The 26,498-nt window shown below is 37.5% G+C and overlaps 2 protein-coding genes across 3 annotated transcripts in view; one reads left to right on the forward strand and one right to left on the reverse strand.

The window, feature by feature from the left end:
- Positions 1-6,176, reverse strand: part of DMGDH (dimethylglycine dehydrogenase) — a 47,103-nt gene extending 40,927 nt beyond the window's left edge. Inside the window, exons 1-2 of one of the 2 annotated variants that reach the window (XM_054003310.1) lie at positions 5,770-6,176; positions 3,718-3,883 (exon numbers count right to left, since the gene is read on the reverse strand). In XM_054003310.1, the coding sequence (XP_053859285.1) occupies positions 3,718-3,883; positions 5,770-5,846 (243 nt within the window). In that variant the 5' untranslated portion in view covers positions 5,847-6,176. The remainder of the gene's footprint in view (positions 1-3,717; positions 3,884-5,769) is intronic. The other variant, XM_054003309.1, reaches the window with a different exon arrangement.
- Positions 6,168-23,394, forward strand: LOC128821909 (betaine--homocysteine S-methyltransferase 1). The gene is made up of 8 exons (XM_054003311.1): positions 6,168-6,272; positions 10,033-10,165; positions 13,999-14,117; positions 16,078-16,269; positions 16,855-17,002; positions 17,851-18,033; positions 21,688-21,916; positions 22,396-23,394. Exons 1-8 carry the CDS (start codon positions 6,234-6,236, stop codon positions 22,568-22,570), a joined length of 1,218 nt encoding a protein of 405 aa, XP_053859286.1. The 5' UTR covers positions 6,168-6,233; the 3' UTR covers positions 22,571-23,394.
- The last annotated feature ends 3,104 nt before the right edge of the window (positions 23,395-26,498 follow it).

The following is a 26,498-nucleotide window of genomic DNA, read 5'->3' on the forward strand; positions in this document are numbered from 1 at the left end:
CAAGTGAAGAAGTTTAAATGCACTTGATACCTTTTGGATTGAGATAATAAATGTTTCTGATTTCAAGAGTGCAGCTGGCAGACAACTATAACCCAATTTCACTACATAAAAATTAAGATCATAAAATCATAAAATACTTTTAATGAAACAAAAAGTTTAGGAGATTTCTCTTAAATTTCATATTCAAAGCAGGGTCATCTACAAGATCAGACCACATTTATCAAGATTTTTTCCAGATTCTTTGAGAATCTTCAAAGACAGAGGCTTGCTTTACTTTCCTAGCTACATATGGAACTTGCATTTGGCCTTGTTAAATTCCATAAAACTGTCCTTTCATCCTTGCAGCCTGCCTAGGTCCCTCAGCATGGTTGCCCTGCCCTTGAGTGCATTGACTGTTCCTCACAATTTGGTGTAAACTTCAAAAGTGGATTAGCATGTACTTCGTCACCTACTCCAAATTACTGATAAAGATATTAAACAGGATGGGTGCCAGGACAGATTCCTGTGACATTCCACTTATTTCCAGGGTTTGGGTAGAATACGACCAATTCACCCTCTAAGCCCAGCCATCCAAAGAGTCTTTTAACTTTCTAGTTGTACAGCCATATAGACCATATCATCTTCTGAAGTTGAATATATGGAGAGTGTGAGAGAGAGTGTCTAAAGTCTTGCTAAAATCTAGGCAAGTGACATCCACTGATCTCCCTGTGTCTAAGAATTCATAATATTCCATAATAGACAGCAATCAGATTTGATCTGACATGATTTATTCTTCGCAAATTTATTTTGATTGTTATTGTTATTTGCAACATTATTTTAAATGTTGCAAATCACTATTTTTTTCTTCTTTATGGACCTGGGACTCACTCAGTGTTTTCTGAAGAACCGAACTAGGGCTAGCTGACCTTTACCTCCGCTGCTCAGTCCTTTGGCTTTTTAGAAAAAGTCATACCTACGCCCTTTGCCAAATCTCTGGCACCTCCACCAATTTCAATAGTATTTCAAATGTGATACATCTGAGGCCTTGTGATGAATCAGCAGCCTGTCTGCTCCAACATATGAGCATGTGCCAAATTACTCCAATAAACCCTGCTTTACTGGAGTAAACCTGGTTTGGTCCTTATCCACTGCCAGTAGTTACTCTTCTCCTTTAAACTGGAGACCTGAGAAACCCTGTCAGAGAAAACTGAGGCAAGAAGGCACTGAGACATTATTTGTGTATACTGTGACTGAATTACTCACCTCATGCACTTATTTTCATTTTTCCAGCCTTTTACTATTAATGAAGCAGTAGAAGCAGTTCTTGTTGCCTTTCAATTTTCTTACAAATCTTATATATAGTTGAGGTTTGGTTTTCCTAACATTCCCTTCATATGCTGAAGTATCTTTTCTAAATTGCCTGATTTGCAGCTTTTTCCTGCTCTATCACCAGTATACTGAGCTGGCTTCCCAATGCATCTACCAATGCATCTTCCCAGTGCTTTCCTGAATTTCAGAATGAACTACATTCTTGTAGTTGAAGGAAATTTTTCTCTAGGCTTTACTCCATTTTTCTAAGAGATTTTGTTATTGTACATAAACATGATCTGGAAAAATAATTTAAAGAATGGCCACTTTGCTATGAGAATTGACACAAATATTTTAAAGCATTTTTATAGTTGAAATTTTTAAATGTTGAGAAGTTCATGTATCAGTTTTGTTCTATTTCAATCAGTTTAAGATTTTATTCTAATGACATTATTAAATTAGCTTTCTGGAGGAAAATGTTGTTAACACTGTTATATACTAAACTCTTCTTGCAAGTGTGACTAAATTGTAACGAGTTATTATTTGACTTGTGCTTTACTGTCAGCAGCAAAATCAATGGCATGTTGCAAGAAAATGTATAATATAACATGTAATAACTTGCTTGGTTACACCTTTTCATAACTGGTAATATAAAAATGTGCATATTTGTTGTGCTGTCTTAATAGCACACATGAAAGTCAGCAAAAGTTATCTCAGACCTTAGAAGTGAAAGAAAGTTTTGGCAGCAACACCAGCAGGAATATTAGCTATCTGAAACATGATCCTGAGCTCTGGCAGGATTTCCTGGACAGTGAAAGAGGTAAAATGTGGTATAGTGCAGCAACATCTGAACCAGACTTTAAACATTTGTGGCTGCAGGCAATGTGCTCTGTGCCATGTCACATGATTGTCATCTGTATTTAGTACTGTATCAGTGTGAGGAAAACACTGATAAGTACACAGTATCTGGTATAACAAGGAACAAATTGTCATAGTTTTGATCTTTCTACTCATCTGAAACAGACATCACCAACTTTTTAATCTTCAAAGTCCTCTAATACTGAGTTCAATGAAAAGAGACAATGAAGACATACCATGTAGTTATCTATTTTAACATGACCCATAAGTAGGTGTCTTGCTGTGTTAATTGCATCAAATTCCTTCTAAGAGGTGTCATGAGGCATCTCTCTCAATTTTGGTAGTGCAGGCATTTTCTCTGCTGAGCCCCAGCTCCAGCTCCTTAACTTTGAAACTGACCCTCACTCAGGGCTCCAATGTTGCACTTACTAAGAAGTGTGGGCAAAAGTACTGGAGGAAGGGTTGCTTTAATACTGCTATGAGCAGTAAGTTAGGGTGAGCGAGTGTAACAACAAGAACAAAGGAAATATTCAGTAACAACACCATTCATGATTCTGGTTCCTTATTGAACTAGGGGATTTTTATTGTTTTTTACAATCATATTGTTTTGCATATGCATTGGGAAAGATAAAATTCAGTCTGTGCCTCTGAGTATTTTGTACTTATGATTCAATACACGAGATGCATGATCTGACACTTAATATGGTGTTGCTCTGTTTACCAAACTGTTGTATTGTACAATTAGTGAATGTTGTTTCTTCTTACTACATACAGCGTGTTTTCTTTTGCTTTGTTTATTGAAAAGCAAGTAAAATTAAGTATACTACTTATACACTGCAGGCAATGATATTTATTTTTAATTTTATTTTTTAATATTCTCTCAAAAACCCCAAAACCCACAAAACATCTGCACTAAGATGAAGCATTGCAGACTTCATACTTCCTCCTCTGGGAGAAGTATGAGAATACACATTAAATATAATTAATTAATTTGTCCTCTAAAATGTAAATTATTGCATAAATGCAATAATCTATTGTAAATTATTTCATAAATGCAATAATCTCTTGTATTAACAGAGTAGATCTAGAGACATCAAACTGTTGGGTTTCTGCTCTTTTGTGTTGCTACACATAGAGATCACAATCTCCCAATTTCAGTTAAGAATAGCTGGAAATAAATGGGAAAAGCATCCATTACTGTATTATTGTGGCAAGCTTTATTTAATTTTGTTACATTACCCACTCCAGATATAGATTCAGAAAATATATAATTACATAAATGCACATTGTGAACCAGTATGACCATGTGATTAACATTAATAAAGGAGGTGTTGCTACCCTGACATTTCTACATGTATGTCTTTTTAGTTCTTGTCCTCAGAATGCAGACAAATATGCAGGCTTAAAAAACTCAGAGTACATTTGTTACCTTTACTCCTCCAAGACTTTATGTACTGTCAACAATGGCATGAAAGAAAGAGAGGGAATAAAAAGGTAATGAAACTTCCACTTCCACCACCATTATATACACAAACTACCGTTAATTTGAGAGATGAACAAATCATTTCTTACTGCATGCCAGGTAGATCCTGCAGTGAGCTCAGATTTTTCTAGCAGAACAACATCCTTCAAGCCAGCTTTAGCCAAGTGATAGGCTAGACTCACACCAACACAACCACCTCCAATGATCACTGTATCTGCTCTGTCTTTCCCTAAGGAAGGAGATGAGGCTTCTTTACTAAAAAAAAAGGAAAAAAATTACAGACAGTTAGAAAAAGGCAATTACACTTTTCCCCACTTCTTTTGTTTACAGCTTCAACCATAATACACATGGGTTTCTACTTGGGAGTTTACACACATAGCTTAAGATCTAACCTGTTACTCATATCCACTTTTAAAGTAAATGTTGATTGAGGGTCATATAGGTAAACAGTAGTAATAAAAAGAAAAAAAACAAGAAAAAAACCCACCAAAACCAGAAAACAAGTTTGCTGCCACTTACAACTTTAAATATTATCTATCCAATATACCCTTATACATAGACCCTATTTCTTGAAAAGAAGCTGATGCATAACATGATAATGTCAAAACCTTTCCAAAGTACTGTAGTATGTGCAACAAATAGGCTTTAAAAATATTTACTTAGTAAGGCCCATTAATAAATTTCTAAAACCAATGTCAGTAGACTACATCAGTGTACATGTTCATGAAGAAAAAAGCTTGGTACTTGGTACTTACTTTGATGTTCTTTCTATTTTGCCATGTTCACAGATTCACTGAGTTGGAATAATGATCATCAAGTCCAACTTCTAAATGAATGGCCCATGTAGAGATTGAATTCACAACCCTGGTGTTATTTGCACCATGCTCTAAACAACTGAGCCATTCTCAGAGTTGGCATCTCCTACTTTGCTTAAGACAAAACATTATAGAAACAGGTTTTTGTCAATGGTCCACACCTGCTGCTCCACACTGTACTTTCATAACTACTTGAGTTCATCATAAACCAGAACATAAGCAGCCCTATTCTTCTGCAATTCAAGTGATCCTCTTATCTACTGCCTCATCCACAGACAGCCAAGCAGCAAGCTACATGTGGAAATTTATCACAAATTTTTAAGAAGTAATTTTTTTGAACGTGAGACAAAGTAGCACATGTTATTACAGTAGCAGTACAGACTACCATAAAACAACAGTATCTTTCTCTTCAGTTAATCTATACTCAAGTTTATCTCTCCTCTCCTGGTACACTTTCAACTCCTCTGGCAACAGACTTTCTAATGTATAACTAGTCTTCTACATCTTCCACTCAGAAATAAAGGCTACTAGTTTTATGTCTTATGAATGGAGATCTTATAACATTTTAAATGCAATTGCAGGTGGAACATGTACCACACTTATACAATAAGTGGTGGCGAATGAAAAGCAAAATAAGTGGGAGCACAGGACATCACAGGTGTTCTGTATTTAGCGCACCACACACATGCATGGGTTCTTTTTTCTGATTACACATTAATTTTTGCAAGTTAACAGTAAGCTGTTTAACAGCAAGATGTGCAACACACCATCTTCTCTACTGAATTTTGAGGCACATGGTAAACAAGGTCAAGCATAAATTATTTTCTTATTGTTCTTTTATGCTGTGGATTTGAAATCTCCTCATGTGCCTTTCAGCTTTTTTCAAACCTTTGCCCAGGAGCCTGGCAAGAATCCGGGGTTCACCTTCCCAGTGAACTAAACAGGTCACCCAGATGTTTGATCGTGCCAGTTAAAATCGGTCATTATTTGCTTATCGGTATGGCCCAGAAGACAACAGAAGGGACCTCGCTACACCAGGTCAGCAACGCACCCCGGGCTGGTTCCGGCTATGGCGCAGCAATGCGAGGCGCAGAGAAGCACCTCCTGGCCATAGGTGCCCCAGCCGGCCGACGCTGGAGCGCCGCAGCCCAGCAGCCGGAGCTGGCTCCCGTCACCAGCTCCTCTCTGCGCATCCCGGACAGCAGCGGCACGAGGGCCTCGCCTTCGGGCGGCGCGGAGCCACGCGCGGACGGCCGCGACAGCGACCGGCCCCTCTTCCCGCGCCCCCCGCCCGGCCCGGCCCGGCCCGGCCCGGCCCGCACTCACCGCCCCTGGGCGCCGAGGGGCCCGGGCCGGTGCGGGGGCTGCAGCCGCCGCAGGGCTCCCCGCAGCACCGCGCTCATCCCGCACACGCAGCAAGGATGGAGAGCACTAATTCCGCGCCGCTCTCCGCCGCGTCCCGTCCCGTCCCTGCCCCGCCGAGCCCGGCCCTCCCGGAGGAAGGCGCTGGACCGCCCCTTGGAGCAGGGGGCAGCCGCGGCGGCAGCCGGGCGCCTCCGGACCTCGGGCCGGGCGGGGCGGCGGGAGGGAGGGAGCGGGGTTGCCCCGGCCGAACCAGAGCGCCCCGTGGTGTCAGGGGCCGGGTCGGGCGGGGGTACCGCCCGCACCGCTGCCCACAGCGTCCCGCCTCCTCCTGGGGCTATAAACGTGCGGCCGGAGAGCCAACCTAGTCGAGGATCGCGCTGAGCCGTCGGGCATAGCTGTGCAGCGAGCGTCCCTGGGCGAGGAAGATGCTGCCGATCAGGAAGACTGCGAAGCAGGGCAAAAGGGTAAATCTCCTGTCTCCCTCCCTCGCGCAGACCCGGCCGCTGCTCCCCGTAGGTACGGGAGCCGTGCCCCCGTCGCGGTGCTCTCCGCCGCCCGCCGCGGGCGGGCGTTGCCGCGGCGGGACCGGGCGGTGCGGAGGAGCAGCCCCGCGCCGGGAGCCTGACACAGGGCAGAGCTCCCGGCCGCCTCTCCCGCCTCCGCACGGTCGTGTCCGCGGGCTCTGCAGGGGAACTGCTTCTTGACTGGCACAACCCGCGACCCTCGCCGGTTAACCTCCCTCTAAGGTACTCGGTATCTCCACAGGTAAGGCGATCTTGTGGAAACCTAAAATAAAGCCATTGTAATTGTACCTGTTCAGCATCGAGACGTTAAGGATATTTGGACCTCGTTATGAGACAGATAAATTGGATTGATCTCAACGCAGTCACAGCCCACATAATCTTTGTTTCTCTGAACGCATAGAGTGGAGCCACCACAGTACAAAACCATTTAGCGTAATATTATTTGATACACGAATTAAGCAGGACTTGCAACACACTACAAATTAAAATAGTAAATATTTTAAGGATAAACTGTCATTGGATGAGATTTCTATCTCTAGCATCCTACCTGCTCTGTTTAAAAGGTGCAGATTGCTCACCCCTTGATTAATATGACTGGTGTTTATCATATCAACCCAGACTCCTATGTATGCATGCCCACTGCTTCCCTATGTAGCTAAAGAAATAAGCCAGTATAAAAGGTTATCCAGGCACCAGCCATTCAGGCCATTAAGGCAAAGCTATGAGCAATATCTAAGTCAAACTCTCTGATGTATATCAGAACTGGTACCCTGTGCTGCTGCTTGACAAGGTCAGCAGAATCATATATTCTGTCTTCCATTTAAAGAACACTATTGCCATTAGTAGGACACATCTTTCTCAGAATGGGTTTTACTCATTTTTATGTGTAGAGCAAAAGAGCAGAAAGATATGGGAAAAAGTCTATGAGCTCTAGGTCCTGCAGGTAGATTGATTATGAAAGAAGAAGCTATGGGGTATTTGTTCTGCTTTTTATATTTTGGCATATACCACCTAATACCAACACCTAGCAGAAGAAAACTGTCCTAAATTCCTCCTACAAGCTAGTGGACTTCTCTTGAAGGCTTGAAATATGAATAGTTGTTTCAAGGTTTATTTTCTCTCCACTGATGAAATAGTGGGTTATAGGTTGACCAAGCAGGCTTTTCACTTACACAGTACAGTTACATGCCTAAAGATGGTAGTAGGAATATCTTCATAGAGGCATTTGCACTCACACTTTCCATGTATAGGTGTAGGGACCATGTGGTGCAACTTCATTCATAGTAGCAAAAGTAAAGCAGGAAAAAACGGCTCAAAAAAGCCATGGATAGCTTTTTACACACACTGTTTTTTGTAATTTAACACATTTTTTGTCTTCTCCCAGATCACCTGACAGTACAATATTGATCTGGATTAGATATAAGTGCACAGCTGTAGGTCTCTGAACAAAACATGTTGATGTGCTGAACTTCAGTTAGCTATATGGTGGTTAAATAGGTGGTATTTTGCACAGTATATAAAGTAAAAATGGTATGAAGAGAAGATATCAGACCTATAATGAAGTTTATGAAGGCAAAAAGGTTATTTCCATTTGAATCCAACCTGAACTGACAAACTAAGGTTTTATTAAGTATTTTGTCCTTTGTATTTATCTCTCCTGCCATTAGATACCTTGGTGCTAGACTTAATATATCACAATATGTTAAAGTGCCGTGGTCTATTCAAACATGGCTTATGTTGCATCTGTGTGTCAAAAGTGAAGATTTGCACTTCAAAAAGAAACAGAACTGTGAAGAAAAACTGCTATTAAATACTAGAAGTGACTTGTTAAAAGAATGTTCTGTTGTAGTATATTTAAATATATATAGGTATTATATTTATTATTATGTTATTTTGTGTCTGTTACTCAATGCTCAGTTAAAAAACAACAACTGAGGCTGCCTTTATGTTAAAGATTTATTTTTCTTCTGCACGCCTATTCTCTACATATCAAATTTCTGAAGCAGGATTCATCTACAAAAAATTCTTTGGCAGACAGAAGCAGCATGGACTCAAGCAGTGAGCTTTTGCTGACCCCATTTGATACATTCTTTACAAATGAAAGTTAGTTTATTGCAAGTACAATCTTTACAAAACCTCCTGACATTTACTCTAAAATTGTTTCTCCCTGGTTCTGTGGAAACAAATATAAAAACTTGCACACTTTGTTGAAGTTTTAAAGTTAATGGGCTCAATATTTTGGCAAGTCCATAGTATGCAATGGAATCTGATGCAGAGATTTACAGGCCAGCACTTGGCAAAGCTCTGCACAGCAGCAGTGTACAGACCAGTCTTGCCATTTTGCTGCAATGCCAATGCCTCAGCCAAAGTAGGTGATGCTCTCAGCCAGGCTTTGTAGCCTCCAATGAGCCTTATGCTGCTGTGTGTTGTTCTGAAACTGGCACAGCTGACGCACTCGTCCTTACTGTTGGAAAGGCCTTGTTCTTGTTCTGCCTAAACAGCAGTGCTGAGATGTCGTGTTTGTCTTTGTTGGATATATGGCATGAGAGAATTGTATTAATGAAAAGGAAATTATCAAGAAAGCTAATAACTGAAGTTTTAAGGGTAATTGTAAAAAAAACTGTCCAATCAGCATGAAAATCACATTCAAATCTATCTCTATAAGGCTTTTCTTTTTCTTACTCCCTCAAACTTCTTCTGTTGAAATGAAGAAAACTATGGATGAAAATTTCAGTCTTACCCTTGAATAATTCTTATCCTGTACTCACTACCTTCATATATGTAGTCTTCATTTAACCACTTTTTAATGTAGATGGAATTATGGTTGCCATCCAGTAGTAGAAATCAATCCTACTCTAATAGGATTGTACTTTTTAGAAGTTTTGAACAAGTCAATGAAGCAATTAAGGGAATAAAAATGCAATATATTTTAGGAGAAGACACTATTTGTTCTCATATTTTTCAGTTTTTCAAAAAAGATAATTGCCACTTTCCTTATGTTAGCCTGGAGTTCAAGAGAGAGGCAAGGTTAATCTTGCATAGGGTTTTGTAAGGTTTGTAATTTGGCACTCTAAAACATTTCAGGGCTGTGCAAAACAAATAGGATTTTCTTTCATTTTGTAAATCTGAGTAAGCAGACCCTGGCCTGTGGAAAGATTGTCAGAAACTGCAAATCAGCTTTCTGAGATGTGCATTGTTTGGTAGGAAACAGTTGCATGCTTACTTTTCTGTGATGCCTGTTCTGCCACCTGGAGTCACAAGCTGCTTGTGGTAAGGCTCTGTGAAGGTGGCATTGGAAGCTAGAGAGCAGATGAGCTAATAAAGAGATCAGTGGTACTAATGTCTTATTTAAGAACTTTCTCATGTATTTTACAGGAGAATTTGAGATGGCATATTACTTTCATAGGAACAGAACTGGACCACCTAGTTACAGTTCTGGAAACAGTATCTCTGGAATACAATATAACTGACTAATGAGTTATTATGCACACATAATATATGTGTGTATATTAAAGCCTTATGCTGCAAAAGAGCACATCTACCATTCTTTAATTAGAATTTTACAAAGGAAATTTATTACTTTTTATTATTGTGGCAAAAATATTTCTGCTAGCTCACAGATATTTATGTCTGCCTTGCAAATACAGAAAATAGCCACCAAATTGAAAAACTGTAATTGTTAACCTCATGCTTTCTCCAGGGTATTCTAGAACGCTTGGATGCTGGAGAAATTGTGATTGGAGATGGGGGATTTGTCTTTGCTCTTGAAAAGAGGGGATATGTAAAAGCTGGGCCTTGGACTCCTGAAGCAACTGTGGAACACCCAGAAGCAGGTCAGTTTTACTGGGAAATTATATTCCTATAGTGAGTGTAAACAATGACATTTTTGGCTAAATAATATACATATAGGAGCTCATAATACATTTTTAAATACAAGTGTTCCTTGACACTGTAGAATTACATTAAGAACAGCCTAAAAACAGCTCATCTTGCCTGTTTTACTTGCTCTAACACTGGCCAAAACAAGCTGGTTCTATAAGAATACGAGTAGTGCAAACATATACTGATACCTCTTCAGAATGATCTCCTAGTTTTCAGTAACTTGCATCTCAGGGACTTTTTCATGCAGATGTAGTTATATTTGTGTTTAATAACATCTCTCTCATGGATTTGTCCAGTCTTTTCTTATGCTGATCATTTAAAGCTTGTCATTTAAAATACCTTATGAAAAGTAATTCTGCAGTTAACTATCTGTTTTGTTCTAGTCATTAATTAAAAAAAACTATTTTAGTTTATAAATATAAATTAATTCTTTGAGATATGGCAGTTTTTGATAAACATTGTAATGGAATATTTAATGTTTCTGGCTCCACTGTAAAATGGGGAATGAAAAACCTGATAGGAACCTAAAAATTGCAATAAACATTTAACAGAATAACTCTCTTGAAGTGGACAGAGAAAAAATGAAGCATTCTATGCTTCCCAATGTAAAGATTGTAGTGTTTAGCATAAATCGTGCAAAAGCAGATGGTATTATCTATTTATGCATGCTTCATTACAAGAAAGCATTTGCCCTAATAATATGATGTGCAGTTAATCCCACAAGTCAATTCAGAATATCCTGAGGGAAAAAATTTCTTTCTTCTTAGTGTTTTCCAAGTTAGTTTTTTCTGCTATACAGGAGAAGAAGGAAGAGGAGTAGTACAGAGATATCTTAGTTCTCTCTGTTACATCACTTTGTACACTTCACCTATTTATTCAGCCTAATCTTTCTCACCCTTCAAATGTCACTTATGTGTCACTTAGTATCCCTAATTTAGGGTTACAGGCAGCTTTAGATAATGCAGAGCTTTAGGAAAGGTTTAAGGATTGATGACCTAATTTGCTGACTCTCATCTCCCAAAGAGACATTCCATCATCTCTCTATTTCTCTCCATGTCTACCTCTGGCTGCCCCTGCATGTTCCATCTTACAGCTCATAGCACTTGTTCCGTGCTCTTTCTTTCCCCTTTGCTTGTTATTTTTACACCTCAAAAGCCCTCCACACCCTGCACATGTCTCTTATAGGCTATTTATAAATCCACCCTTCAGGGCAAATCTGTTAATTTCTTTTTGTACAATGGGGCTGCTTTCCCTCCACGCTTTTGCTCCTGCTCACTCAAGGGTCATGTTACTTTAACAGCAGATGCATTAGAACACAAGGAGCAACTGGCGGAGACAGAGGGTGTAAAAACCATACAGCTACCAGAGCTTCTTGTCTTTTATAAGGAAAGGAAAAGGAAGGAAGTTCTGAGAAGGCAGCAAGAAATAAAAGAAAAAAAAAAAAAAAAAAAAAGAGTTCAAGGCCATTAACTGTATTACAAAAGAGGAGATTTGCCAGACTGGTAATTGTAGAAATTAGGAGATCTATATTTTTCTTCTGAGACAGAAGAAATGCTCTGATATGCTCTGTAGTGAGCCATATGCATGGGTGCTTATTGCTCCTATCTCCTCACAGCTTATGTCTGTGTCTTTTATGAAATGTCCAACTCATGATGGATTTAAATAAAAAATTGGTGTTACACATCTGATTCCTAAAACACATCAAATTATTAATAATGATTTACCCTCGTGTTATTCCCATTTCTCAAATGCTGGAGGAAACATGCTGGAGGGCATACAAGTAAACTACAGACTGGTTTAGGTTTTTGATATTGCATAGTGCTGTGGGTTTGATAAAAACAACAAAGTATTCTACTGGTAAAGCCTATTTGCCTGAGGTTGAATGAGATTCAGGCTGATACAACACTATTGTTTACCTCAAAGTGCATCCCATGTCTCCTATTCACAAACCTGGTATTTTGGGTTATGGAGTTCCTTAATCACATGTGTTAGATAATATTTCATTTTCCTACTTATGTCACCATCCATATTCACACAAATCCCAGGCATTCTTCTATGAATGATCTACTATCAAAATGTCATAAAACGTTTGTGAAAATATTTGTAGATTTTTTTCTCTTTTCTTATTTTCTGACCAGTTTTCATCAATGCTTCCTCATTCAGGAAAATAAAAAAAATCCACTAGAAACATACAGAGACAGTCCTTTTATTTGGGTTCAGTGGCCTATGGTCATGATGTAGGAAAAAAGAATACTCCCAGCACTACAACTTTTTTGTCTCTTCATAAAGATGTGAAAATGAAATTTGATTCCAGGCGTTCAGGAAGATTCCAAGAACTTTTTGAACAGTAGCTCTGCTATAACCTATGTTCCTGGAAATACTTTTGTGACTGCTGGGCAAAGAAACACTGTGTTAAATCACCTGTGTAGTAAGAAAAGAAGCACTTTGTAGTTACCCAAGGCAGCAACTAGAAATAAAATACTGTACCAGTAGAGAAAAGCAAGTGACACTACACCGATCCTTCACTGAAAGCAGACATGCTTGCATGTATGCACGTTAAATCTAGCAACACAAAATGCTCTTTGAGCTTCTCTGATGTAGAAAGCTATTTTTCTTCCAGTCTATGGGAGTAATTTTATTCTCATGACAAACTTGTTTATTTTCTTAGTGACACAAACTGTGTCTGTAGACAATGAGTTGTGATAAACTTCGGAAAACCTTTCTGAACATCTGCCATAGATGCAGTGCTCTTGTGTATGTAGGTAATAAGGATCTTGTGTACAGTAAGTAAGGAACTCCTGCATTTGCTATAAGCTGTTAAGCATTTAACTCTGTTTTACATGATCAGTAGCATTCTAGTAGTTATTGTAATTATTATTCTGTGGGTATGTATATAAAATCAATTAACAGATCCTGTTCTGTTGCGGCTGTGGAAATTGCAGTGTACTGCTTACAGCCAGAAAGGCACGACTACCATTACAGAGCCTTTTCACAAAGTCTTAATGTAGGAAATTTGTCTATTGAAAGTAATGGTTACCTTCCCTTTAAAAGGGTTGTTGTCTATGTAGTAAAATCATCATGTGAAGACATATGGGAAGAATTAATTCTGTGCTGTGAGTCACTTTTCTGGAGGAACAAATCTTCTTTTAAGTAAGGATGTATTTAGCAAAATAGAGCTTTGGTTTTGGCTGACTATACTATTTTTAAACTTTGTTTGGGGGGGGGGGGGGGTGGAAACTCCAAAATGCAAAATAGAGGAGGCAATGAAACACTATTCTTCCATATAATTATCATCTTGTTGCTTAATTTGTAGCTATGATATTTTCTTCTGTTTTCTTCTTCATAATACAGAAGCTAAGAGAAGAAAGCTTTTTCAGTTGAAGTGCCTTTTGTCTGGTATTCCTTGTTATGCTTTCATGTTCCTTTGTCAGACATCCGTTATCCCTTCCTAAATCACTATAAAAAGCTCTATAAAGCCCTATAACTGGGAGATCTGAAGGACTGCAGAGAATAGAGGACAGTCAAGGTGGCAGGCAAAACTGAATCTGCTAAACCGTATAGAAATCTTGAATCATTCTTAGCAGAAAAAAATGAAGAAGAAATTTTTCTACCCAATGTTTTGATGGTGAGAAGAAAGAAATTCTATGCAGACTTGGGTACTGCTTCTAATTTCTCATAATGGGACTTCTAGTAAACACAATGTCACTTATTTTACAGTAACATTGCATCAATAAACACTGGATTTGGGGATAACACAGTAATAACTTTGTCTCTTAATTTGCAGTTCGTCAGCTTCACCGAGAATTCCTCAGAGCTGGATCCAATGTTCTGCAGACCTTCACCTTTTATGCCAGTGAGGACAAACTAGAGAACAGGGGCAATTATGTAGCTGAGAAAATAAGTGTGAGTAAAGTAGTTTTGGAGATACAAAATAAGTTGATCAATTTCAAAATGTTTGGCAAAGAGATTAGCAAGTTTGTTGTAACAGTTTTGGCTATATTTGAGGACCAGAGAATGAGATGATGGAATTCCAGAGTCTGAAATGGCAAAAAAGCAAGGTGAAGTGACAAAAAACCCCAAACCAAAACAAAAAGCAAACAGAAAATGGGGAAAGGATGACGAGAGGAAGGAGAATGGCCACATTGTATTTTTTCTGTATTTTTATCTGAGGAGATGGGTTCACTGGAGTTGAGATACAAAGATTATAGGGAGTACTAAATGCAGAGACAGCAAAACTAGTAAAAAACCAGAGATGTTTTAACATCCAGAGAAATGAATGAACTGTAAAAATGGTGAAGAATCTTAAAGAATAATGAGTAGCTAATGAGAACAAAATGTTTTTAGAACCACATCTTCATTAAGTAGCAACTAAAATAATCCAAGCTATACACTGTATTCAATATTCCCCTTCTCTTGTGTGAAGGTAATTTTTTACATCAGCAGAAGTACCATGTCAGTGTTTTCTTACTCCCTACATAGAGGAATTGTAGGATGCTGGGTGTGTTTACTAGACACAGGCCCAAAGAATTCTTGGCCAAATATTTCTATATAGTACCTTTGAGACTAGAATGTTTGGTGTTGAGTGGTTTCTCTGATCCTGTTCCTTTGGTCCTACTGTACATTCTATTTTCTGCAAACTAGAGAAAATTCTCCAGGGCTCAGGGAGGAAGGAATAGCTGTATCTGTGAAGATATCCTCAGTCAGAAATTAGAACAATCTGGACAGTAGGGAAACTGAGGCTTAATTGAGTTCATACCAAAATGTCATATGACCAAATTTTCTCTGAAATGCTGTAACCTTTTACCTTCAATAGATGCAACGTTGATATGTCTGAAGTGGTAGTCCCAGAAAGACAGTAACCCTGGAACAAGTCATGCTTCAGTTCTTGCTGACATGCAAACTTATAAAGGCTGAAGAGCACCTGGTATTTGGATTACATTACATCAAACCTCTCAAAATTTATTTCTTGCCAGTTCTAGAATCAGGTTCCTTCAGGATTTAACTAATTTATGGTTCCACCTTGCAGAGTACCCAAACATGTACCTATGCACAAGTGCAAATGGAAGACGATCTGTCAGCAACAGCTTTAAAAATCAGCTGGATTTTTTGAGGCAGCCATGTAATCTTCTCTTCTTTTGAGAGAAGATTATGGACTTATAGACTTCTAAATAATCTATGGACTGCAGAGAAATCGGCTATAAACCATACATGTTAAATACCACAATTATTGATTATTTTTCCCAGATCTTTTTTTTCTCAGTTTAACCTCCTTTTGAAAAGCTGTTCTGGTCATCCCAATTTAGATATAGAAGGAATATGACTTCCAGTCTTGGTGATTAACTAGCAAAATTTTCCTCTTTCTTTAAGTTGGCAACTTTATTATCACATAATTAATGATATCTTTTTAAAAACGTCTTTAAACCCTATACAAATATTATATTGGGGTGGGAGGTGTTAATTATCAGAACAATAAAGTACATTTTAAAAAATGTAACATATGAAAACATATGCTTAGGTGTAACTAACTAATTTTCTAAGAGGCAAAGAAAATTCCACTTCACACCAAACACTTGTTTTTTATAGGCTATTTGTGTAAGATCTACTAAAGGTAATGTATTTTGTAGTATTTGATAATATGATAACTTAGAGGAGGCAAGAAATTATTTTCCTAATTTTTTTGTTGTTTGAAAGAATTTTATCTTCCTAATCAATGTTACTCTAAAAATCCATTTGATTTAAATTGCATTTAGTTAAATTTAGCAAAAATATGAAAAAGCCATTATGGACTTTTGACTATTTTTGTTCTTCTAGGGTTCTGCATACCTCTGGTAAGATAAAACTAACAGATTCTGTATTCACACAGTGCCACAAAGTGAATGAAGCTGCTTGTGACATTGCGAGAGAAGTGGCTAATGAAGGTGATGCTTTAGTGGCTGGAGGAGTCAGTCAAACACCATCTTACTTAAGCTGCAAGGATAAAACAGAGGTTAAAGCAGCCTTTCAAAAGCAACTGGAAGTCTTTGTGAAGAAGAATGTGGACTTCCTAATTGCAGAGGTAAATCTGTAAAAATAAGTACGTGCCTTCAACTGGCAAAGTGTTAACTTTTAAGATGTCTAGTCTACTTTAGGAACTATCACTACATGTTGCTACCTCCTTCAAAATTTTCTGCTGTGCTTTTATCTCAGTAATATCAGATATTTTTGTAAATGTCCACCAACATCTGCAGGTGTTCTAGAATAGGATCTTTGAACCACAATTTCTACCCAAGTCAAGTAAAATTCTGTACTGATACAAAGAGAAAATGAGAAAATGTTGGTGGGATCTTGACTAATCTGTATTTCTTCCACTACATGGAAAGCAACCTAAGATGACCTTTTTAGTTGACTATAGGTCTTGGGTTAATCCTTGATTAACCCCTGCTATGGCCAGTCTTGTTCTGAAACACAAGCATCATTGATTGTAATTGATTTTTACTCACTTTTAAAAATCCTTTTTTAACTGCGTGGCCAGTAAACTCAATTGTTAGTATAAATCAGAAAATAATCAAATCATTGCATTGATGGTGAATTTGGGGTCTGGATAAATATTTTTATATTTCTTTGCTGAGAAACAAAATAGCCTAGTTTTAATTTTTTTCAGTATTTTGAACATGTTGAAGAGGCTGTCTGGGCAGTTGAAGTTCTAAAAGAATCTGGAAAGCCAGTTGCAGCTACGATGTGCATTGGTCCAGAAGGAGACATGCATGGAGTGTCCCCTGGACAATGTGCTGTCCAGCTAGTAAAGGCTGGTAAGAATCTGTTTTAATGCGCCCTTTGAAAGTATGGAACAAAGAAAAGTCCCTAATTATTGAAATAAATAGATGTGTAGACAAGTAGGTAGCTTCCCAGTTGTATCTGATAGGCGTTTTGACTCTGTAGAAAGGTTTTTGTATGTACTTTACCAGAACAGTCTTGTAAAAACATATGGAAATAGAGCTATGAAGTCCTTGATTATTCGTATGAAACGGGTAAAGCAATAGCCATAGAAAACTGATACTGAATACAGCAAAATCCTAAACCTACTCAAATTTCATTGCAGACCCATCCCCAAATTCTAGAATTGCAAACACAAAGCTGCCTTTGATTCTCTGCTCTTGTTTTTGCACACAGTTCAAGCTCAAGATGAGAGAATTAAGAGAATGAAATAATTAATAGTATTGCCTATGGAAGGCTGTTTTCTACAGAACAAGGGGAAGGGCATGATGGGCCAAGATACACAGGTTTACATATTTATTCTGAACTGCTCTTTTCCTTTCAAGTTATAGTTGAAATCCAAACATAGAACTTATGTTAGGATCCTGCTACCTGTTTCCATATGTGGCTTTATATAATCAGATTTCGCTGATTAAACACTGTAAGAAAAATACATCTGTAGGAAGGTAGAAGATGTGATTCATCATTAGAAAGGTACAGAGGAGTGCAGCTGAGATGTAAATGGCATGATCAATCTCAGAAGAGTTGTGCCTGACTGTAGCACAGCTGCCTTGTTTTTATAATACTGATGTGAAGATGGACAGCACTGCTTCTAGAGTGCTGTGGAACTTTCATCTCCCACTTCCTGGGGAGTTGTGACTTGAAATTACTTTCCTCCTCCTAGGTGCTTCTATAGTTGGAGTCAACTGCCATTTTGATCCAGAAATTTCCATCGAAACTGTGAGGCTGATGAAAGAGGGCTTGCAGGCTGCTAAACTGAAAGCCCACCTGATGTGCCAGCCACTTGCATTCCATACACCTGATTGCGGAAAACAGGGGTTTATTGATCTTCCAGAATTTCCCTTTGGTAAGACAAGGGTATATTTTTTGTTGGTGGTGTTGCTCTATTGGTTGTTCCTGGCTTATTTTTTGCCCCCAGCTATTAGTACAGCTGAAGCTGCAAGGTGTAATTTTATTCAATATGATGAGTCCTAGTTATCCTGTCTGGCATTTTCCAAACAGATCAAAATGTAACATTGGAGTAAAGATCATCCACATAGTGAGAATACATCAGTAGTATCACAGCATGTAACTCAATGTGTAATTATGATCAAAAGAATTAAAATGCCACTATCTAAATTAATTTAAAAACTATTCTTCCTCATGCTATAGAACCCTATTCAGGACTGCTGTAAACAGTCCAAAGAGCAGCAGCAAATGTACCAAAAAACCTCATTTTTCTGGGTTTATCTATCCCACAAGGCCTATGTTTGCCTGTGTAAGGATTTAATGTATAATGCAGTACAACAGATATAGGAGCATTATTATTGCACTCATAATAGTTAAATCTTGTAAGTGTGACTGTCTAATATATGTGACATTAGAGAGACACCAGAAAGGGAACTTTAATATTGCTAACAAATTAGCAGTTTGGAGAGGAAGTCTCCATGTATGCTCAGGAGAAATTCTACAAAAACTGAAAGAGATAGCCATTTAATATTTATATAAGGCTTGTGTATTTAGAGCTTATTTTCATGTGAGTATTTTGCCCTGTATTGTAAGGGCAAAATCAACTTAAACATTTTAAGACTCATTAGAAAATTCTTTCATTTTCAGATAATATACACCCTTCTTTTCAAGATCAGAATAAATGGTCCTGAAGTGTTCACAATTTGAATTTGCAGCAAAAAAACTGAGAAGTAGATGTGATTTTCAGGAAGCTTGTTGGTTTTTTTTTTTTTTTTTAATTCCTCTCTTTACATAAATGAAGGAAAGAGAATAAAGCATAAGCCTGGGGCATTCATTAAATGGTAATAACACGACTGAGTCCTGAAAATATCTAAGATGCTTAAAAGTGTTAGTAACTCATTTATCCTATTCATTCCTTCATATAGTTCCTCTGATTGAAAGCAGAAAAAAAAATCAAACAGATGCAGTAAGCAATCAAGTGAATGGAAGGATTCACTCTGGTTTATTATGGTTCTTGGCTTGTGTGCTATAAGCAATCTGTATGACATCTCAGCATTTAGAATTTCCATGAATAATTAATTGGTGAAGACTGGCTCTGTGAGTGTTTTCAAAACCCTGAAGTAGCAATTGATTGCTTGACAGCAGATAATCTTTTCAGTAAATCATTGTTAAAGTGACCAAATTACCTGGTTTTCATGAAGGCAATAACAGAGATATTTAGATATCTGAAGAGTACATATACTCTCTACAAGGCAACAAGATCTAAATTTCTAGGGAAGCATTAGGTATGTTGTATTTACAAACTCCAGCAATTAGATGCCAGAAGGATTTATTTTTCTGTAGAACTCTTTGATTTTTCTATGTTTTCTTTTCTGTTTTACTGCAATTTCTCTCAAATATCACCAGTTCAATAAAGACAATGTTTTAGAAAGAAATGACCTGGTCACTGAAAGCATACCCAATTATCTCAAGGGTAGATATATTGAGGGGACAAATCTAGGAGCATGTTACAGTTTTTCCTCATCAAGAACTGTTAAGTTAGAGATATTTAATTCTAAATAAAGCCAAGAAAAGTATTGCATTGACAGACATGGAAAAAATAAATAAAATGTTAGTCAGTTTTGGGAAGGTGTCTCTCCACTTTAAAGACAAGGATCAGTGTGTGGGACAGTATCAAATGCTTTGCGGAAGTCCAGGAAGGTGACATTCATCATTCTTCTCTTCTCCACCAATGCTGTAACCCCATCATAGGAGGCCACCAAATTTGTAGGCATGGTTTGCCCTCAGTAAAGTCATTGCAAAGTAAAACTGCCACCAATCACATCTTCATTTTCCATGTGCCTTAGTACAGCTTCCAGGGGATTTGATCTGAGGTTTTTCTGGGCATTGTAGGACTGACTGGTCTCTTTCTCTGGTTTTTCATTTTTTGCCTTTTTAAAAGTGTGAGTTATGTTTCCCCTTTTCCAGTCACTAGGAACTTCACTGGACTGTCACAAGTTTTTCAAATATGATGGAGAGCAGCTTAGCTACTTCATCTGCCATCAGATCAATGCGTCTCATCAGGTCACATGGATTGTGACAGCGTGATGGAGATGACAAGGAAACAACCTATACTGTTCCCCTGACGCTTAGTTGCCTATACAGGTGTAAGCTGAGTGCACAATGATGCATTCTTACTGTTGATCATTTGTATAAATTTTGCATTAATTTTTAAATTATATATGAAAGAAAAGGAAATCATGCATTTGTACTTCTGATGTTTTCTATCATATCTTCAGCACTGTACAAAAGCTTGTTTTTATTTGAACAGCTTTCTAAAATGCTTAATCAAAGTTTTCCATGCCATATTAGTCCACCTACTTTTCCTTTGTCCCATCTTTCCCTCTGAGACCAATAATTTTCTCTATAAAAATCTTTAACTCTCTTCCTTCTGCTTTTTTATTTGTGAACCTGATTCTTAACTACAAAATGGACTTAGGGTATAACCGCTTTGTATCAACTTGTTGCATGTTAGGCATTTTCGGGACAGGATATAGGGACATTCTTCAACCCTACCTCTCCTTTGTGTTGCTGGAGTCTTACTACCTCAACCACAGCTGCTTTGCCCAGCAGTGTTCAGTGCACAGATATGATGCTGCACTTAAATGATAACCATGCTGGTTCACATCCTGCAGATGTGCACATGCATTATGAAGTGGGAGGACTTTGGGGTTTTTATTTCTGTATTTTTATTTTTTAAAGTGTCTTCTTCAGTCCCCATTCTTTTCTTTCCACTTATGCCACTCTTGTGCCTTCAGTTCTTTGAGGTGTGTTTTTCCTTGCTCTTTTCACTTTTTATTCCTTTCCTTCCACAATTTACTCTCTTGGCTCTTGTTATTCCATCACAATGCTCAACAAAACTTGCATCAGAGAGAAGGGTTCAAAATAAAGATGGCATTATAACTTACCTACATACAGAACTTTCCACAAGGAATGAGGTGTTTTGAGGCAGTAAGCTGCTCATGACTGGGATTATAACTAAGGGTTGGGCTAAGAAATAGCTAAGATCCCAACTGGCTGCCAGTATCAGATTGTGGAAAAAAGTAATAAGCATTTATGAGGAATAATAAGCAGGATTATTCCTATGCCAGTAGGCTGATACCTTCTCCTTTCACAGATTAGTGTGTGGTAATCAGTTTTCCCAGGTATTTATTGTTTATTAGGAAATTTAGCCGTAACATTGAAAGTATTCCAATTCTTCAGCTGAGAACTCTGCAGAATGGGAAACGTGATCAGTCTCAGAAGATATTAGGTGCTGTTTTGCAAGGCCAAAAATACTTAAAAGCACAGGTCAGCAGAGCACTGCAGAATCTGAAAGCTAGCCTTCTGAAAGTTTCAATTCTAGCTCAGACAGTCAGACAGTTCAAACATATGCATCTATATCTACAACCACTTTTGCAAACAGAGTGCAAGTGTTTCAACAACATGATTTCTTACCAAAAAAAAAAAAAAAAAAAAAGGATAAAAATTGAATGGACCATGGTGGAAACTTAAGATATGAATGTGTTTATAGGTCTGGAGCCAAGAATTGCCACCAGATGGGACATTCAAAAATATGCAAGAAAGGCCTATGACTTAGGAATTCGTTTCATTGGAGGCTGCTGTGGGTTTGAGCCATATCATATCCGAGCAATAGCTGAGGAGTTGGCTCCTGAAAGAGGATTTTTGCCAGAAGCTTCTGAGAAACATGGTAGCTGGGGTGATAATCTGAGCATGCATACCAAACCCTGGGTCAGAGCAAGGTATGTATATCTGACCTGGAAATCCAACACACCTTTTGCAAAGGCTTACATTGCTCCACAGAGCACACTGGCTTAGCTGATATGGGCATCCAAATATTACTGTAAACATTTTATGTTTAGAATTACATGTTTTATGTTTAATAATTTCCAAGAATTAAAGCTGACCTAAGAGCAGGGAAAGGGGTGAAGGAGAAGTAGACGAGCTCCTGTGAATGTAATTCATGACAATGAAAAGGAAAAACTGACAGAATATTGTATATCAGCTCCTTATGGTGGCTTTCTTACAGTATTCCTTTCAAAGATGGAAAGATACTTTTAAAGCATGTAGTATTTAATTGAATATTTTCATTCATACTTCTAAATATAATGTCCACCTTTACAAGTTAGATGACCCTTTGCAATTGTCATTTAAGTCACATTTCTTTCAATATTAGGAGGTGCTGGGGAAAAAAACTCTGAGTTTCTTTTTCTTTATTTAGGGCAAGAAAAGAATACTGGGAGAATCTGAAGCCTGCTTCAGGCAGGCCATATTGTCCTTGCATGTCAAAGCCAGATGGCTGGGGAGTGACCAAAGGAGCCAAGGAACTGATGCAACAGAAAGAAGCAACAACTGAACAACAGCTGAAGGAGCTCTTCCAGAAAAAGAAGTTCTAATCCACTTCAGTTATATAAATCTTAAAATGATTTATCTACAGACCATCTCATGCTTCAGAAGAAAATCTGTGAAGATGAGTACTGTGTCGATTTATCAGTTAAAATGTAATGAAAGAGACAAAATGCAGAAAAAATGTGATTATATAGTAAATATGTCTAACTTTGATAATAAAATCCTTTTCTGAACAAATAGTTTAGAGAATACACAGTCAAAAGTAATTTTGGATTAAATTAAGCTTCTGTTAGCTGAGTACCTTTAACTGGGTAGACACAGAAATACCTGGGAAGTAATAACTGGCTCAACTCACCTGTGAAAAAAGAAAAAGCCATCTATAAATACAGTGTCAATGGACTTCAACTCCCAAGTCTGTTTTCAGTTTGGTATTATAGGAGCTTCCTCAGACCTCAAGATTTGAGGACCTTCCTCAGACCTTGAGACTGAGAACTAGTGCAGGAACACACAAACTGCCAATTATTTGTGATCACTTTCTGGGTTTCAAGAAAACAAAAGTAAACGGAAAAATATATCTTATAATTGCAATCAAAACCTAAGGAAAATGAGATCTTGCAGGAATTTCTTATCTGCAGAGAGCTTTTAGAAGAGAAAAATGGCAGGTAGGCAGTTTTTGTCTTAAGGTACCATGTAGACAAGATTTACTCTTCTGGGGATTAAAAGGCTTAAGAAATTACTCTGCAATCTAAAGAAACATCAAATAAATTAAAAATAATATAATGAAATAGTACTGTATTATCTTAGCATCTTAAATTGTAAAACCTCAAAAAGAATATTGTATCTCCAGTAAAAAAAATAATTTTCAAATGATGCAGCTGATTTCTGGAAATCTCATTTTAAAAGTAATACAACATTTTTTTTTTTTTTTAGCTGATTGATTCACTCTACAATCTTAGTTTTAACAAATGAAAAACTCAGTTAGGAAATTTGAACACTGATTTGTTTTCAAACAAGATAAGGTTTTCATAGGAGGCTACCACTATATTTAGAACTTGTAAAGGACACATTTCCATAATTTATTTTTGTGAAGTACCACACAACTTCAATTTCTGCTTAGAGTGAATTTTCATCCATCCTACATTAAGGCAACTCCCTTTATGAAAATCTCATTCTCACGGTTAGCATTGAAAGATATAGTTAGACTACATTTTATTTATAAGCTTATTTCCTTGCTTCTATCCATGCTGTATTCTGCAGTTCAGGAAACACATATGCAACACTTCAATGAGAAACTTCATGCACCCTTTTCAGACTGTTATTGGCAGACAGGTTTAAGCCTGTGTTCCCCAGGCTTAAAACATTAATATACTAGAAATTTTGCCTGAAATCCAAAAGCAGACAAATCAAGAAAGCAGATATTTTAAAATGCAGATTATTTGGAAAGCAGCCATGTAAATATATATACTTTATACGCTTTATAAACTCCCTTCCTTCCTAAGTGCTTCTCAATGTTACCTCTGCAGAGAGTGGAATATTGCAAAATCTGTAAAACAGGAATACCAGATCTTTGATCATCATCAAAATGCATGTAGCATTAAGAACATGTGCAGGATTAGGTGGCTTAAAACAAAGGGTACAACCAGTACAGAAGTGCTTTGAACAATCATTACCTGTATAGGGACTTCTTATTGCATTGAATGCTGTTTGACCATCATACACTAACTGTACAAGTAGCTGGGCTGATTTTTTGGAAACTGTCATAACGTGCAAAACTTTGTATTGAAATTAATGACTTCACAACACAGAATACTGAAGAACCTGGTATTTATGAAGATATGATTTTGAAGTTTTGGTATCCAGTTTGAAAAGGATGAATTTTAACACATTATGATGAGAAATACTTAAAGGCCATTTAAAGACCATGGAAAGTGAGAGCTGGCCCAAGAGCAGGGTGAAATAAACATTCCCTATTTTATTCATATCACAGGCTGGGCTTATAAAGGAATTTCCAGTGGGATAGAAACAACTTCATTGTGCTTTATTGATCACTAAAAAACCCAGTCTATTAAGAAAATCCATCCTCCACCAAAAAATCCAACAGCCTTGTCCTCAAAAAAACACCCCAAACCCAAAAAAGCAACCAGCAAAGGCAACCAAGCTACCAAGCTTTCTTTCCCATTTCTTTCTGTGTAACAACTTAGGCATAAGGAAACTGTTAGATTTCCATATGTTTGTACTGGTTAGTTACCTGACTTGTTAAGGAAATAAGAAAAGTCAACAGCACAGTCCTAGGAAAATTGTTTCTCTGGAAAGCCTGTCTGAAAACTTTAGAAAGTGAAAGGGGCTTTAGACAGTTAGCTCCTGTATTTAATACCCTAAGGATCATTTATTTGTAGGACAAGGTGTTTGCTTATCCTGTTTGGAAATAAATCTAATGATGTAGCTTCCATGACAATGCCAGATTAGTTCAATGTCTATAATCACAGAAACACAAAATATTTGGAGTTGGAAGGGACCCACAAGGATTGTGTTTGGTTTCTTCACTCTTAACAAATTTTTCTTAATTTGAATATTCCTTGATGGAATTTATTCTTTCTTTATTATTTTTTATTGTTTTTCTCCATTATTTCTTTACAGCTCATTAGAGACATGAAGACATGAAGAATTTCTTCCTAAACTCTGTTATACATTTGAAGATTTACTTACATACATTCCTTGTTTCTCTCTCAATCAAACATACCCTGTTCATTCATTCTTCCCTCTGAGTCTCTGATTCATCAGATACCCAGAAATCACCTCCATCAGATCTTTATCCAGAGCTTGCTATCTCCTATGTTTTTTTTATCTGAAGTAGAAGTGATCTGAACTTCAGAAGTTCAGATCCAGAAGTGAAAAGCTAAAGTCTTTGACTTTTCTGAAATCTAAAGAATAAATCTTATTCATGACACTGACTGTCAGGACAAGAGGGACCTGAACAAACCATAAACTTCAGAAACTACTTGCTATCTTAATACATTAAAATACTACATTAAGATGTAGCTACTACATTAGGAGATGGCTACGTATTAAGTAAGCTCTGAAGTTTCCAAGAAATTAATGCAAAAAAAGGCCTAAAAAACTGCTGTGTAATGGTCAGGTGTTGATCTGATTTATCTGTAAACCAGAAAAATGCAAGGAGGATGTTGTAAAGAAGGAAAATTAGGAGTTAATAACAAAACTCGCTGGTTTTTTTTTTGTTTTTTTTTTTTTTTTCAGAAAACATGGCTTTTGTTCCCCTGCTCTTTTGAAAATAAAGTTTTCTAAGACTCCTACTAAATCTGACATCTTCAGGTACCACAAATTTCTTCCTAAAGCAGTTTATGGCTCTGCCTTATCTTTCAACTCTGTTCACAAATGCAATGGCAGGTTCAGTGAAATTTTCTAAATCTAAACATTGAAAGAAGTGGATTCATGTATCTGTCTTGTTCTGCTCCATTGACTTAATAAAATATTGAACATAAACTAATCTATCCTAATCCTGCATTTAATTAAGTATAGACACCAGTGAAATAGGATGGGCAGAATATTATGGTAAAATACATTATTTCAGCAGCTTGCTTTGTTACAAATTTCTTTGTTACCTTTTTCTTATGTTCCACTTTATTCAGGTAGATGGTATTTGACATAAATTTTATGAAATCATGATACTGAATCTTGCCAGTGGTGTGTACTTCTTCATGTACAACTCCTGAGACAGACAGTGATCAATTACATCCATACATTAGGAATATGAAGATAGACTTTCCATATGTTTTGGTCAACTACGCCTCAGAGCTTCTGTGTCTAGTACAGTTGTATATCTGAAAGAAAAACAAATTTGGCTAATAGGACTTGATGCAATCAGAGTGGGGAGTATGAATTTCAAAGCAAATTGAGAAATGTAGGTTTGGAATGGGGAAAAGTATGACTTACAATTGACAAAGCAACAGCAAACAT

Source organism: Vidua macroura, chromosome Z (assembly GCF_024509145.1).
Source record: "Vidua macroura isolate BioBank_ID:100142 chromosome Z, ASM2450914v1, whole genome shotgun sequence".
NCBI lineage: Eukaryota > Metazoa > Chordata > Aves > Passeriformes > Viduidae > Vidua > Vidua macroura.